The sequence below is a fragment of the Felis catus genome, chromosome D3, assembly GCF_018350175.1.
Source record: "Felis catus isolate Fca126 chromosome D3, F.catus_Fca126_mat1.0, whole genome shotgun sequence".
Lineage (NCBI taxonomy): Eukaryota > Metazoa > Chordata > Mammalia > Carnivora > Felidae > Felis > Felis catus.
The window spans coordinates 21,466,967-21,482,683 of record NC_058379.1 but is presented as its reverse complement, the minus strand read 5'-3'; the positions used below and the strand labels follow the sequence as shown (position 1 = coordinate 21,482,683).

General features: G+C 58.1%; 2 protein-coding genes across 34 annotated transcripts in view; one reads left to right on the top strand and one right to left on the bottom strand.

Moving 5' to 3' along the window:
• The window catches only part of SFI1 (SFI1 centrin binding protein), a 104,429-nt gene extending 96,898 nt beyond the window's left edge, over window positions 1-7,531 (top strand). For 19 of the 27 annotated variants that reach the window (XM_045041519.1, XM_045041510.1, XM_045041507.1 and 16 more), the window contains 9 exons: window positions 1,662-1,822; window positions 2,272-2,346; window positions 3,221-3,295; window positions 3,419-3,595; window positions 3,673-3,932; window positions 4,683-4,787; window positions 4,885-5,116; window positions 6,340-6,671; window positions 7,137-7,531. In XM_045041519.1, the coding sequence (XP_044897454.1) occupies window positions 1,662-1,822; window positions 2,272-2,346; window positions 3,221-3,295; window positions 3,419-3,595; window positions 3,673-3,932; window positions 4,683-4,787; window positions 4,885-5,116; window positions 6,340-6,671; window positions 7,137-7,425 (1,706 nt within the window). In that variant the 3' untranslated portion in view covers window positions 7,426-7,531. Of the gene's footprint in view, window positions 1-1,661; window positions 1,823-2,271; window positions 2,347-3,220; window positions 3,296-3,418; window positions 3,596-3,672; window positions 3,933-4,215; window positions 4,318-4,682; window positions 4,788-4,884; window positions 5,117-6,339; window positions 6,672-7,136 lie in introns of those variants that run through there. The other 8 variants (XM_045041509.1, XM_045041532.1, XM_045041531.1 and 5 more) reach the window with 5 other exon arrangements.
• The window catches only part of PISD (phosphatidylserine decarboxylase), a 35,900-nt gene continuing 27,663 nt past the window's right edge, over window positions 7,481-15,717 (bottom strand). For 3 of the 7 annotated variants that reach the window (XM_045041537.1, XM_006938605.5, XM_045041536.1), the window contains exons 2-8: window positions 13,740-14,843; window positions 12,030-12,195; window positions 10,400-10,636; window positions 10,095-10,233; window positions 9,744-9,890; window positions 9,363-9,523; window positions 7,481-8,767 (exon numbers count right to left, since the gene is read on the bottom strand). In XM_045041537.1, the coding sequence (XP_044897472.1) occupies window positions 8,543-8,767; window positions 9,363-9,523; window positions 9,744-9,890; window positions 10,095-10,233; window positions 10,400-10,636; window positions 12,030-12,195; window positions 13,740-13,789 (1,125 nt within the window). In that variant the 5' untranslated portion in view covers window positions 13,790-14,843 and the 3' untranslated portion in view covers window positions 7,481-8,542. The remainder of the gene's footprint in view (window positions 8,768-9,362; window positions 9,524-9,743; window positions 9,891-10,094; window positions 10,234-10,399; window positions 10,637-12,029; window positions 12,196-13,739; window positions 14,844-15,717) is intronic. The other 4 variants (XM_019814756.2, XM_011287757.2, XM_045041538.1 and 1 more) reach the window with 3 other exon arrangements.

The window sequence follows — 15,717 nt, the reverse complement described above, 5'->3', positions numbered from 1 at the left end:
TGGGGTATCCAGCACTCTGAGGGGAAAACCAGTGCTTAGAGTAAATGAAGATACAACTGGAAGTGAAAACAAATGGAAATGGTTTAAATCAGACCATAGGGAAAACAGATCAAGTTGTTAGTTTGCTCCAGGACAAAAATTGATCAACTTTGGTTGGGTTCTGACTTTGGTTGTGTTGATAAACACAGATCTCTGCTTTCGTCTGGGCAGAACCCTGGGGTCAAACATCCCACACCTGCTCCACCCCTAATGTGCTTCTCTATGTCCTCACGCTGCCCTTCACCCCAGAAACCAGTGCTGCGTTTCCAGTTCACTCCAAAAAAGAAGCTGAGGGGCTCAGCTCATCCCTTGGCCTCTATTTGGACAGAGCTTTGGCATCAAGGGCTGCAGAGGCCTTGTCAGTGCCAGTGTGGGTCAGGCATCCACACTCGGCCCAGGTGGTCACGGTGGGTGTTAGAGGTGACAGGCATGGGGTGCAGCCTAAAACTGCTTCTCTGCAGGGCCAAGGGGCAGGCAGTTTCCGTAGAAGGGAGTGACACCGTGTGGTGGGCCCTGCGTGGGGCCATTACAGGTGGTACAAAGGATTTGGGAGGCCACGTGACAAGACGCTGTGCTCTCAGCAAACTGCAGATGCACACAGTACCTGTGGAACCATTTTTGGGCTTAGTTAAGGCCTCGGGTCTCAGGCACACCTTGGCAGCCCAAGGATGGGGCCCAGTGCTGGGGGAGGATGAACTCAGGGCAAGGCGTCATAAAACACATTCAACAGAATGCCTAGTACAGGCGGGGTCAGATGCTGGCTGTGTGACCTCGCCAAGTATTCTTTGAGCCTCAGTTTCTCCATCTGTAAAATGGGAGTAATAGTACCTGCCTCTTGGGGTGGTCCTGTGGGTTCAGTGAGACACAATAGGCACACTTGAAGCAGTACCCAGCACGTATCAGCACTTGGTACTAATGCTCACCTCCAGGCGTGTGAATCCTCCTTCCCTGCCCTCTCCAGCAAGTCCCAGAGGACACCCCATCTTGGCATCAGTTCCCTGGTACCAACCCTCTTCTGTTGTCTCTAAAAGAAACTTCTCTCAGGGCCTAAGAAAAGGGAAAAACCTGAAAGAAAAAAATAAAAACAAAAAACAGAAGAAAGTGCTTGCTCCCTCAAGGGAGAATCTGGTGACATAAACAAAATGCATTATGTAGCCTCTGCCTGCCTGCAGTGCCCACAGTGGCAGAGGACATGGCCCAGCAGACACTGTGCCTGGCTTGAGCTGCCTGGACCAAGCCTTTGTTTCCTCCCGGACAAAATTGAGTCATGGCGCCCCACTCCCTCAGACCGAGGCAAAGGTCTTATCCACACCCCCGGCAGCATCCTGAGGACACTCCGCAGGGGTGCTGCAGACCCGTGGCTGCTGTGGACAGGCTGGTGGCTCTGGAAGGCCCTTGCAGTAAACAGCAGACCTGGTTCCGGCCTCCAAGGTGCTCACAGCCACTGAAGGTGGCCAGAGCTGTCAGAGTGGCCACTGTCTGCATGTGGAGGTTTTACTGAGTGCAGCTGACGCCCCAGTTCCACCCCCACACGACCTTTTCTGCTCTCTGAATTTCCACCATTGCAGAGTTGTCCGTAGAAACCCTCCAAAAGAGCAAACTCTGACTCAGATCTGCCTTAGGATGTCTCAGGACCTGGTTTCAGCGCTGGCGGGACCGAGGCCAGAGGGCAGCCCAGCGGAGAGCCCAGCTCGAGAGGGCAGCTGGGCATCACCACCGGTGGCTGCTGCTGCAGGCCATGGCCCAGTGGAAGGTGCACCATCTGGGCTGTGTCAGGAAGCGGGTGAGGCAGGCGGCAGCTCCCCACGTGCCGCTGTACAGAGGGGGTGCTCCAGGCTGGGAAACAACCATCTGGGGAAAAGGAGGGCCTTTCTGTAGAACCCACGACCACCAGGATGGGTGCTGGGTAGTTGGGATCCTGTAGGCACAAGATTACCGGAGCCTTTCTGAGAAGACTGAGGGAAACCAGTTTCAGGGTCGGGTCTCCCCCAGGCAGAAGATAGCCCAGCAGAGAGATCTGATTCATTCTGAAACATGGGATATCAGAGCTGGGAGACCTCCAGAGTCCCGTAGACACCCATGCCTGGTATGGGAGGCCCTTGGCTTCCTCCAGAACTCCTCTTCCTGGGGATGGGAGGACAATTCACATGGGCCCAGAGCCTTTCACCCTCTGGCTGCACCCAGGTGTTTGTGATACAGGGCCCTGATTGCTTTTGTCTGCTCTCTTCCCAGCTCCTGCAGAGGCAGGGTGCCCAGCTCCTGGCCCAGACTCTTAGCCGGGCCTACTTCCGCCAATGGAAACAACAGGTGGGAGCCAGCAAGAAGCCCCTTCCCCTTCCCACTGCCTCCCAAGCCCATGTTTAACTTTTTTTAAATTATTATTTTCATTTCTTTTAAGTAATCTGTACACTCAATGTGGGGCTTGAACTCATGACCCTGAGATCAAGAGTTGCATGCTCCGAGGTGCCTGGGTGCCTCGGTTAAGCATCCGACTTCGGCTCAGGTCTTGATCTTGCATTTCGTGAGTTTGAGCCCCGCATCGGGCTCTATGTTGACAGCTCAGAGCCTGGGACCTGCTTCAGATTCTGTCTCCCTCTCTGTCTGCCCCTCTCCCACTTGCACTCTGTTTCTCTCTCAAAAAAAATATTAATAGCATTAAAAAAATTAAAAAAGAGTCTCACCCTCTACTGACTGGAGCCAGCTGGGCACCCCCACATTTAACATTTTTAATTCCACCCTCGTCCTAGGGCCCCCCCAACCTTAATCATTTCCTAGCACTGCCACTTCTTCTACCTGTGACCTGTACAAGCTCAAGTCACTTCAGGGCCTGATTTCTACAGTGTCACATTAGAAAATATTTCAGGGGTAATATCCAAAAAATTAACATGAAATGCATGTCTTTCCCAAGGACTTGATAAAACACCAGGCAGGATTGCATCATGCCCAGCAAACCTTCATGTGCAGGTGTCTGGTGAGCCCAGCACACCGCCCCAAGCTGCTCCCTTCCCTAGGAGCTTTTTGCCTTTGTTCTTCCCAAAGGATCACTCCTTGGCCCACCAGCACTGGGCCCTTTCTAATGGAAGGAGGGCAGCGAGAAAAGGGTCTCAGAGTGACCAGGACGCTGTGGTCAGGGCAGCCTCCTTAAAGGCTAAACTTCCATAGTCCTCTTTTTGACCCCTAGCTGGCGAACAGGAAGCGAGAGCAGCGGGGCACGGCCCGGGCCTTGTGGTTCTGGTCCTTCTCACTACAGGCAAAGGTAAGGGGGGCTCCACACCCCACTGCCCTGCCTCTCCAGGAGAGGGTCATGCCTCAAAGGAGGGCACACCTCCAGGGGGAGGCTTAAGCAAGGTGAACTGGGCCTCATCTCCTTTCCCTGGAGGTGTGGGCCGCGTGGCTGGGCTTGGTACTGGAAAGGAGGAGAAAGAAGGCGCGACTGGAGCGAGCTGTTCAGGCCTACCACCAGCAGCTCCTTCAGGAAGGTGCCACACGCCTCTTACGGTTTGCAGCCAGCATGCAGGCCTTCCGGCAGCAGCTGCATGCCCAGCAGCAGGTGCAGGTGAGCCCTGGGTCCTCCACCCCTTCTCCTGGGGAACAGGCAGGACCAGGCATGACCTGACCAGAGGCCTGTTGCAGGCGGCCCACAGTCTCCACCGTGTGGTCCATCGCTGTGCCATGCTGTGGAAACAGAAGGTTCTGGGCCAGGGCAGGGAGCCTCAGCCCCTGACATCCACCATGCCCAGCAGGAGAGTGACATTTGACCATCCCCTTTCCACCCGTGTTGCTGCTGGGGCTGGGGATGCCGCCCTGGAGGCCAAGAGGACACGAGATCTTCAGTCACGGGGAGCTCTGGGCAGCTTGGCCCTGGCTGCTGGAGACTCCCAACTTCTAGAGCTGTGAGTAGCCCAACCCTCACCTCGTCCTCTTTTCTTCCTGTCTGGGCAGAGGCTTGGACTGTACAGGAGGGAGGTCATGGCTGAGCTGCTTGGACCCCTCTCCAGTAGAATCCTGTCACATCCCTCCCATTCCCATTGGGTCCCAACTGACAGGACCACATCCTCTGTTCCTGCAGAGCATGGGGGAGAGAACATGTAGTTTTAGGAAAAGGAATATAGGCTGTAGGGCACCCCCGCCCTTGCGCCCCCAGACCTTCCAGTCTCCCTGCTTCTCCACGTACAGCTGAGAAATGGGCTCCCTCTCGGAAACCCTACTGCTTGTGACCTGGCCCATTCCTGCACACCGGCTCCAAGTGACCAGCCACTACCTGAGCCTGGCAGAGAGGTTACCTGTGGTGGGGGCGAGGGGGGGGTTTTGGGTACTGGACTGGGCCTCAGTCCTCTCTGCCTCCCTTACTCCCAGCCCTGATAGGGTCTGACCATGATGAGCCTGCTCCCACTCTGATGTGGGAGGAGCACCAGGTTGCTATAGAGGTCAAGTGAGATGATGTGGGTGAGGCATCCCCACGTCATCAGGCTCACTTCATTGGAATTACTGGAAGTACTATATGGCCCAGGATCACTTCTGGTTCACTGCTTACCTTGGGCAAGAGCCTCTCCTTCTCTGGCCCTCAGTCTCCCTGTAAGATTGGAGGGGTCAGACTGGGTGCCCCAAGCAGCCTAGAGAAACAGGCCTGTGTTTCTTCCCAGCAATGCTGCCCGCTTGGCAAGAAAGCAGCCTCGACGCCCACATTTCCTGCTGGAGCCCGTGCAGAGCCAGGGGCCCCTGGGGTGTCGCACCCTTGGGAGACCAGGGTATGTTTTATGGTCCTAGGGTGAGTGGCCCCCTTTCCCTCCTGGTCCTCAGGAGGGTACTGTGGCCTGACCACCTCCTGCCCCTCCCTCTGTGTAGGCCTGAGGCACCGTGGGAGTGTAACCCAGGTGTGACCCAGCCAGCGGGCCCTTCCCTGATGACGCCTTGCCTGCCAGAGGCCTGGACAGCACTGGTCCCAGGCAGCCCCCTGCCCCAGCCCAAGACCCTACCAAGTCACCCTGGCCCAAAGTTGCCCCCCACATTGAATATGGGCCCAGAACTGCTGCCCCCTTCCTCCTTCATGCCATGTGGGGTGGAAGCACCTGCCAGGGTAAGTCCTCCTGGTCACCTAGGGTCTCATTCTTTGGTCTGGCCTTCAGTGCTCTTCCTCATGTGCTCGGTGCTGTAGCCGGAGCTGTACTCACTGCTTCCAGAGCACTGCCAGCTCAGGAGGATGCAGCGAGGCCACTCATGCATTCACCAAGTGTAGGTGTCCCTGTCCTAGGGACACAGTATGGAAAGGCTGCTAAGGCCCCACTTGTGAAGCTTCTATCCTAGAGGTAGAGACCAAAGAGCCCCAGACATAGATGAAGACACTGCAGATCAGGGAGGGTCCTGCAGGCCCTGGGGGAATGTCTGGATTTTAAGGAAAGTAGGAAATGGTGGGGGCCTGTTGGCTGCTGTGTTCCCATGGCCCAGCGGAAGGTGCTGGGAGCCAAGATCAGGTGGTGGCTGTGGGCAGAGCCCATCGTGGGAGGCAGACTAGGCAGGACCTGCTCTGATGCTCTGATGGGTTTGATAAGGGTGAGGAGGGAATCCAGGATGGCTCCTGGGTTTCTGGCTTGAGTAACTCCAGGAAAAACGAGTTCTTTTACTGAAAGAGGGAAATGGGGGTAGGGAGCCCATTTGGGGTAAAGCCTGAAGAGTTTATCTTAAACCTGTCAAATCTGAGATAAAGCAACAAGATTCTGGGTGTGGTCAGGGCTGGAGAGCAAAACTCAGTCCACATAAGGTGAAGGTAAACCCTTGGGACCTAAAGAGGTCACCTGGGAGGAAAGGGGCAGAGGTTCCTGAGGGCATGTGACATACAAGTGAGTCTGGGCAGGGATGGCCAGGTGGTAGAGAAGGTCCCAGTGCTTGGTAACGGAGGAGACGGCAGCAGGGTTGGGACACCCCCAGAGTTGGTGCCCGAAGAGAGCTGGTCAGTCGTCACCAGAAAGGAACGGAAGGTGTGGGGTTTGCCTTTGACCACTTTTCTCCCTGAAGCGCAGGATCGCCGCTCAGAGTGAGGTGAGGGTAAAACGGCTGCTTGGGGAGGTAAAGAGCCAGGCTGTGGGGAAGGGGCGGGACTGGCCTGCACAGGTGTGGAGTGTTCTTTGAGCTGCTTGTGGGACGTCCTCCTATCAGGTCCTGAAGAAAGGGGCAGAGCCAGGGCCAGACTAGGTGAGCTGGCTAGGTCAAGTCCTGTGGCCTCACCTCCCCATACCCCTGCAGTGGGTAGCCTGGGTGCCTCTCCCCAGCCTTCCTTCCTGCTCATCTGTCCTCCCTTTACAGGCATCTACACAGCCCATCACCCCTGGGCTTGTGCCCCAGGCCTCTCCATCTGCAGCCAGTGTCCCCCACCCCCACCTGCTGCTTCCTGGGGACTTCACAGGCACTGGGCCCCGGCCAGGCTCTGCAGGCACAGGTGTGTGCCTAAGGCCTGTCCACACTGTGAGCGCTCAGGCCCCTGCCCGGAATCCCTCCATCCAGCCGTGGCGTAGCCGGGAGGGTGACCAAGATCAAGCTTATTCTCCTGTTACCATGGGCCATACTGACCTGGAGGCCGAGCTTGAGGGCATCCAGCAGCAACTGCAGGACTACCAGACCATGAAGCAGAACCTCTCGTAAGACCCAGAAAAACCTCAGCCGTGTCCCCAGAACTGGCTGCCAGGTTCCTTGGGGTGTTTTGCCTGTGCCCACCCCCCACACGTGGCACCTTTGTCCCTCAGTCCAGCTCAGGTCTGCCTCACCTGTGGGACAGAGGATAAAGGGGAGCAAAACTTTCCACCTAAGTGCGAGGCCAGCGGTCCAGTGACTGTGCACGATGAAGGTGCAGAAAAGACAGGCCTGCGCACAGGGGGCTGTCCTGTCTTGTCTGTGATCCAGAGCCTGTCTCCCCCCACGCCCAGGAACAGGGACAGGGAGGAGTTCCACCAGGGCCCACCTAAGTTGCCTGAGCTGGTGGTGGAAGCTGACAGAGGAACAGAACCCTCCCTGCCCCAACCAGAAGTAGCAGATGTGCTGCTTCCCTAGCTAGAGGCACTGCCAAGGGCCTGGCCAGGCTGGCAGCAGATGTCTCACTCCCTCAGGTCCTGCCAGCGGCAAGCCAGAAGCCTGCGCCGGTGGCTGGAACTGAGCCAGGAGGAGCCCGGGCCTGAGGACCATGAAGCAGAGCAGCAGGTGCAGGAGGAACTGCAGGAGGTGAGACCCCAGGCAGCCCTGGGACAGCTCCCTTGGCTGTGCTTTGTCTCAGCTCAGCCTCCCGTCCCCCAGGTGGAGTTGCAGATCCAGCAGCTGGCCTCTGAGCTCCAGGCCCAACGCCAACCCATTCGTTCCTGCATCGCCCGCGTCCAGGCCCTGCGGCGGGCTCTGTGCTAGTCATTGCCCCAGGGAGGCCTCAGCCCACCTCCAGGAACAGAACGCAAAGCTGCAATGAGTTTTATTTTTTATTTCAAAATGTTGCAATTAAATGAATTACTGTTCAGAAGTCTCCCACTTTTCATACAAAAATACTGTGCTACTGATACAGTTGAAAGAGTTCAAATGGCTTCTCCTGCAGGAGAAATTCACAGCGTCCCCAGGAAACCTGAACCCTGGTCCCACTGTCGGTGGCTCCCTAAGGATTGTGTACCTGTTACCTGGGGACAGGTGTGGTAGGCACGGACCCGCCCCCTCCCAATACACCAAGGCTCCTCCTCTGCTTCCAACACAAGCCCCTGAATCAACAGCAGCAACTTACCATGTTTTATGTGGGTCTGGATATGAGTGGGGGACAAGCTCTCCCCTGGCCCCCATAGGTCACCCCTGCCTGCCTGTCCATTCACTTTGGACACCGTTCAGGGGATTCAGTAACTGGTCTTGCTTACTGGAAAGAGGACTTGCCAGCTCCGGAAGGTCACTCAATGGGACCTGCTAAGCGCCATGCCATTAGACCCCCTCAGAAGACGCTGGCAGAGTCCAGGGTGATGCATTCAGCCACAAGTGCAGAGAGACAGCTTTTCCCAAACAAGCAGGGTGGGATGAATTGGGAACAGAAAGCAGTTGTGTTAAAGGCCACATGGCCCTGCTCTGGGGGCAGCACAGCCCAGTCAGTGCAGGAAAGGCAAAAGGGGAGGCCAAAAAGCAGTGCTGGGGATACATAACCACTTCTGTCTTACAACAGAAATCAAGACCAACTGAACACCCAGCCAGGAGACATAGGGTCTCCAGTTTATACAGATTAAAAAAATCTCCAAAAGGGAATTTGAGATCATCTTGGCCTACATGTTCTTTCTCTTTAGAGTGGGAAGAGGGGACCACATAGGTCCAGGGTCAACAGGGGCTCTGACCTCATCTACATCTCTGGGACAGCAGAAACTAGTCACCCAGGTCCTGCCTGGTCAGACTCCACAGCCCTGAGACCCCTCCCTGACCAGCCGCGGAGGCTCCCCTCTAAAAGACCCTCCTGTTTCTGTTTGAAAAAGCTCCCACAGTAGCCACCACCAGGAGAGAGGCTCTAGAGGGAGCCCAGAGCCTCCCCAAACCGAATCTTCTGTCCAGCTTTCAGCTTAAAGTTGAAGTCCTTGGGGGCCTCGAAGATGAGCACGATGGTAGAGCCCAGGTTGAACTCGCCCAGGTGCTCTCCCTTGCGCATGGGGATGCCCTCCTTGTTGGCATGCGTCACGAAGCTGAAGTCATTGTAGGAACCCTTGCTGTAGCGCGGGCTATTTGTGTGCAGGTCCTGTGGGAGGCCAGAGGCACAGCATGTGGAGTCTGCTCCTGGACTCGGAACATACCTCTGCTGCCTGTCCCTAACCCAGACTGGAAAGGGAGCTAGGGACAGTGACTTGATGGGCCAGGTCTAACCACAGTCCCCAGTATCAGCTGTGAACTGGGACCCAGAAAGACATAGAGGAATCAGACCCAACTCTCCTCCAGCATCCAGGGTGGGTGAGGCGGTCACAAGCTGACACCAAGAAAGGCAGCTCCCGGGGAAGGACAGGCAGTGGCCACCCTCTCACACGCTCAGCCTCCAAGCAGCACGCCTCACCCTGAGCTCAATGTTCTTGCTGGGTTCCCAGCAGAAGCAAAGTGCGGGCTGGGAGGTTAACCCCCTCCCTCTCTAACCACCTCCAGACGAGCAAGTGGCAGCACATCTGGGGTTGGGGCTGGCAGAGCAGGAGCCCAGGACCCAGCCCCTCCTCAGGGCAGCTGCTCAGCAGAGCCAGGCCTAGCAGGGGCCCATCTAGAACTTACAGTCCCAATAGATCTGGCTGCATGGAAGAGGAGGTGGGGGAACTCCAAGTGGCCCAGCCCTTGGGCCTGGCTCTGCTTACCCGGTCAAAGTAGATGCGTATAGAGCCCACATTGGTGGCCCCCACGGCCGTCAGTGAGAAGAAGCCGTGTTTCCAGTCCCCGGTGAGGACCACCCGTTCATTGTGGCAAAAGAGCTCTTTGATCCAGCGGGCCATGCCGGGGTTCACGGACATCAGGGAGCCTGTGGGGTTAGGGACACTGTTATTCCCCACCCAGCAAGAAGACCAGCCTCCCAGAGTCCCGTGTCCACCCATATCATTCCAAATGCAGAGTGGGCTAGACCCCAGGCTGCACCTTGCTGCCCACATCCGGCCAGACTAAAGCAGTCACCTCCCCACCTCAACACCCCAAATGTGGAGCCCCGGTCCCTTGACACCAAAAAGCGGGAGGCTCTGGCCAACCTGGGAAGTGGCGCCGGTGGGAAACGGTCCAGTCAGTGGGAGAATGGAAGCAGTGGTAGTCCCCGGGGGCCAGGTAGATGACACAGTGGTAGAGCTCATTGCCTTCTCGAGTGACCAGCTGGTTCCTGAAGGAGCTGCAGGGGGTAGCTGTGGGGGGCAGACACGAGGGCCAGGCTCTCAGACAAGCACCTGAGCCTGTGTAGTCTGGACGTGGGCTCCAGGGACGCCATGAAGCTCCACACAGTGATTCCTGGCCCTTCCCTCCCCAACCCATTCACGTCCTTCTCCCGGACACCCAGCCCAGCACTGATGCAGCAGGGCCATGGGGGCCACCACCAGGCACCAACCCACCTGGAGGGAAGGGCAGGTCCTCTGTGGAGATGCGTGGACCCAGGAACGACTCCAGCGAGTAGGTGACTCCCTTCACCTGCTCCACTTCGCAGTTCTTCACCTGCCCAAAGTTCAGGATCTTCCCATCTGATGGGCTGATCTGAAAGGGCAGAGAAAGGCTTGCCACTAAGGGAGGCAGGGGGACTCCCCCAGCCTGAGAGGAGTACCCATGGGCCACCAGTGGAGGCTGCCGGGACTGGTTCCCAAAGACACAGGTGACAATCCCGTTTCTGGAGGGAGGAGTGGAGGGCAGGATTGGGCCTCACCACGCTGTGCAGGCCACACACGGGCCGGGCCTGCGGCTTCAGCTTGCGCCGGAAGAACTCGCTGAGGTTGCGATAGTGGTGCAGGTCCTCCACGGCGGCCTCCTTCATGTTTACCCCGAAGGTCCAGATATACAGGCTGTACACAGGCCTGCGCAGCCAGTGCGGCAGCTCCACCTGGTTGAGGCGGCCCCAGGCCCGCGACAGCAGGCGCGTCGGCACTGACTTGTACAGGGCCACCTGCAGGCCACAGACAAGCAGATGAGTGGGCCGCCCGGCGTGCCCCCTGCCACCCCCCAGTCAGCCACCACCTCTGGCCACCTGGGCACCCGCGATGGCTTTGTGATGTGGTTGTTTCCTACTAGGAACCAGACTGAGCTTCCCAAATACTCTCACAGACCAAATACTGGCCGAGATTGTGACACAGTGACCTAAACTCAGTATTTCAGTCATTTTATACACAGGTCTAACAGCAACTGCCCTGGTCCCCAGGAGAGACTGGCCAGCACAGTCTCACTTCTTAAGGAAAGGAGGGGCATAAATGGCTCTGATACCTGCACAGAGACGCTGTGGCAGAAAGGGGCAGGACCCTGGGTGCAGGTGAAAGTTTACAGCCCAAAGCACACATTCTGGTCCAAACAGAAAGCGGAGGGAATATGGCCCGCACAAGGTCGGGGACTTTCATATGAGGATGCGCTGTATCACTGTCACCCCCACCCCAGCCGGCAAGCACCCCCGGACACAGCTGCGCCCTACCCAGCCCGCCTGAGCTCCGAGGCACTCTACTGTGAGAGACTGGTCCACAAAGCTGTCTGCACCTGGGGCTGCTGCCCCGAGGCACAGGGGAATTGGCCCCAGCTGTCTCTGTTGGCACCGCGGGCCAAACTCCCAGGGCCAGGCGACCTGGAGGGGGAGCGCCTCTTAAACCCCAGGTGCCGCTGCCACAGTGGGACCTGCCTCTAATTGGCAGCTGCTGCCTGTCAGCCCGACCTAGACACCAAGTCCCCGCGGTGTAAGTATAATTTCATTCCAACTTTAAACACCTCTACAGTGCACTGAGCTAATGGCTCCCCAAACTCCTCACAGCTGACGTGCCCATCTCAGCATAGGGTGCCCTACTTGGGGTCAGCCTGCCCAGAGAGCCCAGGGCAAGGGAGCCGGCCCTCTAGGGAATGGTGGCCAGGTCGCTCCCTCATCCAGCTCTGCCTGGGGCTCCCACATCCTCAAAGGCATCCACACCCTAAGGGGCCCAGACAGGCACCAGCCTTCCTGAATCACCCTCTGGCATCCTGGGCACATTCTTCTCAAAATCACCTCTGAGCTCTCTTCTACCTGAACCCAGGGAATCAGACACCATTTTCTGAATGCCCAGTGTGGCTTCCTCTCAGAAACAGAGCCCCTAAATGGCACAAATGCAGGCAAGGAAAACAGGCGGTGCACAGCAAGCCCTCAGGGCCACCAACCAGCCTGGCCTTCCCAACCAACTCACCTGTCAAGATGACCAACCAGGGGGCTCAGCACCCACACCATCACCTCTAATCTGACAACTGTTTCCTTCTCTGTTTCTGTGTCCTGGGTCCCAACCTCAGGCCTGCGCCCAGGACGGCCGGGCCAGCAGTCTGTGCACACTTACCCTGCTCACGGGCCTCCATCCCACCCGGCTGAGCGGTCTGAGGGCACCGAAGGGCAGGAGGTAGTAGAGGACCGTCAGGGGCCAGGAGCGCAGTTTCAGGGCAGGTCTGGACATACAGCTCAACTGTCCCAGCCTCCGCCTCAGTGCCAGCTGGGGGAAGTGCAACCTGCAGAGCAGATGTCCGCGCACAGCCAGGTCAGCAGTCAGGGTCTGGGAGGCCCCACCCCACCCTCAGCAAGCTTGCCTCTCTATGGAGTCCAGCAGCACTGCCATGGCCCCTCAACACAAGCCCATTCTGAGTTGGGGGCTCGGCTGCCTCTGGTCGGCAGGCTCACATCCCAGTCTCACCCACCTGCCTACCAGCTTAGGAGGACGAGGAATCAGGGGCAGCATGGGGAAGACGGGGTGCACAGCCTGCCTCACAGCCCCCAACTCCTAGGGCCAGCTCTGCCCACAGAGGCGCCAGGAAGACAGTCTGATCTGGAGCCCCAACAGTGCAGAAGCACAGAGCAGCGGGGAGCTACGGCTACCATTGCACTGCAGGATCTGGGAAAATCTCTTCAAGGCTCTGGGCTTCTTGTTTCCTCATCAGATAAATTAAGGGATTGGGCCTGGCCAGACCCCAAAAGAAAACACCCATGAACGTGTACCTGCACACACGCACACCCCTAACAGCTACAGTTCCATCCACCTGCCTGGTCTTTCTACATCACATCAGGTTCTCCAAAACAGACCCAGAGGTTGGTGGGGGGAACCTCCCCAGAAACCCTGAGACCACCTCCCAGGTCTGCCGGGGTCACACACCTCAGCCAAACCCCTCCTTTCAACAAAGCCCAAATTCAGTGCATTCAGCACAGGCTCAGCCTTGCGGGGATCTGAGGCTGGGTGGGCCTTTTCACCAGAACCCTGGCCTCCTGAGACACAACAGGGACACCCAAGTCCCCTGGTCTCATGCCTAAGCACTAGAAAATGTTCCTGAAGCCCCAGTGCAGCCATCAGAAGACCACCTTCCCACCCGCTCTGAGAATGTCCCCAGGCCTAAGTTTCCTCATTTGCAAAAAGACTGCATTCAACTGGATAATCTAAGGCTCCCATCCACTCTCAGAGAAGCCATGTCCTCTGCCCCCAGTTGCTGAACAAACCAAGGAACAAAGAGGCATCTCAGCTGATACCAAAAAGAAAAAAATGGAGAGCCAAGCTGATGGCCGGGCACCTGCTATTCAATGATGGCAATGGAAGATGCTTCTTTCCACAGCTCACCAGACTCCCTGCGTTCATTCTCTCCCAACCCACCCCACCCCACTGTGTTTTCAAAAGGTTCAGGAAGGTAGTAGGGGCCAAACAAAGCTGAACAAACTCCTGCCGTCCCCAGGGCTTCCCCCACCCGCCCTGATCACTGCAGAAGCCCAGGGACCAATCCTAGAAGAGTGGCACCTCTCCAGAGCAGGGTGGGGAGCACCTGGGGGTGGGGGCCTGGGAGCAGCAATTAGGGAGCAGCAGACACTAGGCCACCAGCCCGCTCCGCCTCCCCAGGTACCTGAAGCGGGCTCTCCGACTCAGGCCCCCCGGGCCGGGCCCCTCCAGCCTCGGGGGCTGATCCCCCTGCCCCCTGCCGCCACCTCCACCTCGGGGCCGCTGGACGTGAACTCTGACCTTCCGGAGGTCGTGGCGGGGCACAGTGAGGTTAGGACGCGGCCGGCAGCATCTCACCATTTCGCTGCTCGGAGCTCCGGTCCTCGCCGAGCCTCTGACTGACACATGGTGGGCGGCGCCAGGCACACTCGCCTTTGTTTCTCCTCCTTCCTCCCTTCCCCCCAGCCAGGAGCTCCTGCGCTGTCACCACTCCTCAGGCTGGCCGCCTCGTGGCTGGTGGGCCGCTTCCCAGCTCAGTTGGGTCCTGTGGCTCACTGGGCGCAGCTTAGAGGTTGGGGCTATCGTGAAGACAGGCACTGGTCACACCTGCTTGGGAAGCAGTGGGGGCCTGAGGCCTCGGACACAGGCCCCTGCCCTCCACCCACTCTGTCCCCAGGCTGGGCCACCTGCCCCCTCCAGCGCAGCGAGCTAATGCCAGAGAAGGGACCAGGCGCCTGTGGGCGCAAGAAGCACAAGCTTGGAATCTGAGCCCTGTGCTCCAGGCGGGCACCCAGCGTCGGCCTGTCTGCAGCTCGAGCGGCCCCTCCCTCACCAGGACCTGACCCATTTTCCATTCAGGTGACAAAACAGCATCTGAGGAATGAGGGAGCGGGAAGACAAGAGAGACACGGTGGGTGGGGGTCAGACGCTGGAAACCTGACCTGCTCCAGCTCTCTCACCAGCCCCCCAGAGCCAGGCGTCAGAGCTTCCCATCCCGGCACAGACCCCCCCCAAGGCCTCCTCAGCAGATTAGCACACTCATGACGTGATCTGAGGGAAAACCAACCAGGACTGAAGCCCAAACCAGCCCCTCACTCCGATCTTTGCTGTGGACAGCACTCTGGCCCTGCCTGGTGATCTGGGAGGACACGCCCACAGGCCCTCACAGATAATAGGAAAGGAGAGCAAACATTCCACAGTCGTTGCTGTCTGAGCCCAGGGAGAGTCAAGGACCCAACCAGCCTGGCCTCCAATCCCAACTGCAGGCTACAGAGGACAGGCACTTGCCACCATCTTTAGACGCAGAGATGCAGGCCCTGAGAGAAGCTCCCAAGGCAGAAAGCTGACCCAGCAGAGGTCAGCTGGTGGCTGGTGGGCCGCTTCCCAGCTCAGTTGGGTCCTGTGGCTCACTGGGCGCAGCTTAGAGGTTGGGGCTATCGTGAAGACAGGCACTGGTCACACCTGCTTGGGAAGCAGTGGGGGCCTGAGGCCTCGGACACAGGCCCCTGCCCTCCACCCACTCTGTCCCCAAGCTGGGCCACCTGCCTGCTCCAGCGCAGTCCCAGGCCAAATGCTGACCCCCGCACAGCCAACTGACTCACAACAGAACAAGAGGCCCCACTCAGACCCGGCTCCACCCACACAAGGGTGAATGTCTGATGCCCTGGCAAAGGCACCTCGGCCAGAGGTGAAAATGCCAGTCCCTGGCGAGTCAAATCCCTCGGAGCGTAGTGTGCAGCGGGAGCCAGCACAGGTTGAGTAACATCCGAAAGTAAGCATGGATTTCCAGCCCTGACCAAGGAAGTGGCAAGGCCTGGCCACCCCGGACCCAGACCCCTCCAGCAGAGATCATCCCCAGGCCACTCACCTGAGTGGCAGGACAGCTCACTATGGGTGGGCACCTGGTCTCAGCCAGAAGCGGATACGCACAGGAGCCTCCTCTGACCTAAGGGCCAGGCCCCGGGACCCATGGACACCACTGTGTCTATCCCTCACCTATGCTGAGCCTCCTAACTTTCCCATCTGTGACAGGTCACTTCAACTATATCACCCATGTTCTGAGCACACACCCCACCCCTCCATGGCCCACCAGGCAATGGGGCCCCACAATGGCCTCCTGTCAGCTCCCCAGGCCCAAAGGGGTGACAGGCAGTCAGGACTAGGCACAGTGCTTGAAGTGCTTGACTTCTAGGACAAGGCTCTTGCCCCCACTCGAGAAAGCTCAGACTGAGTGCACACCTGGGATTTCCGGTGAGGCCGGTGAGGCCTTGTGGAAGAGGATGGGGACCCCAGTCTCAACCTGCCTATTTCCCCCACTATGTTACCAGAGGGGGCA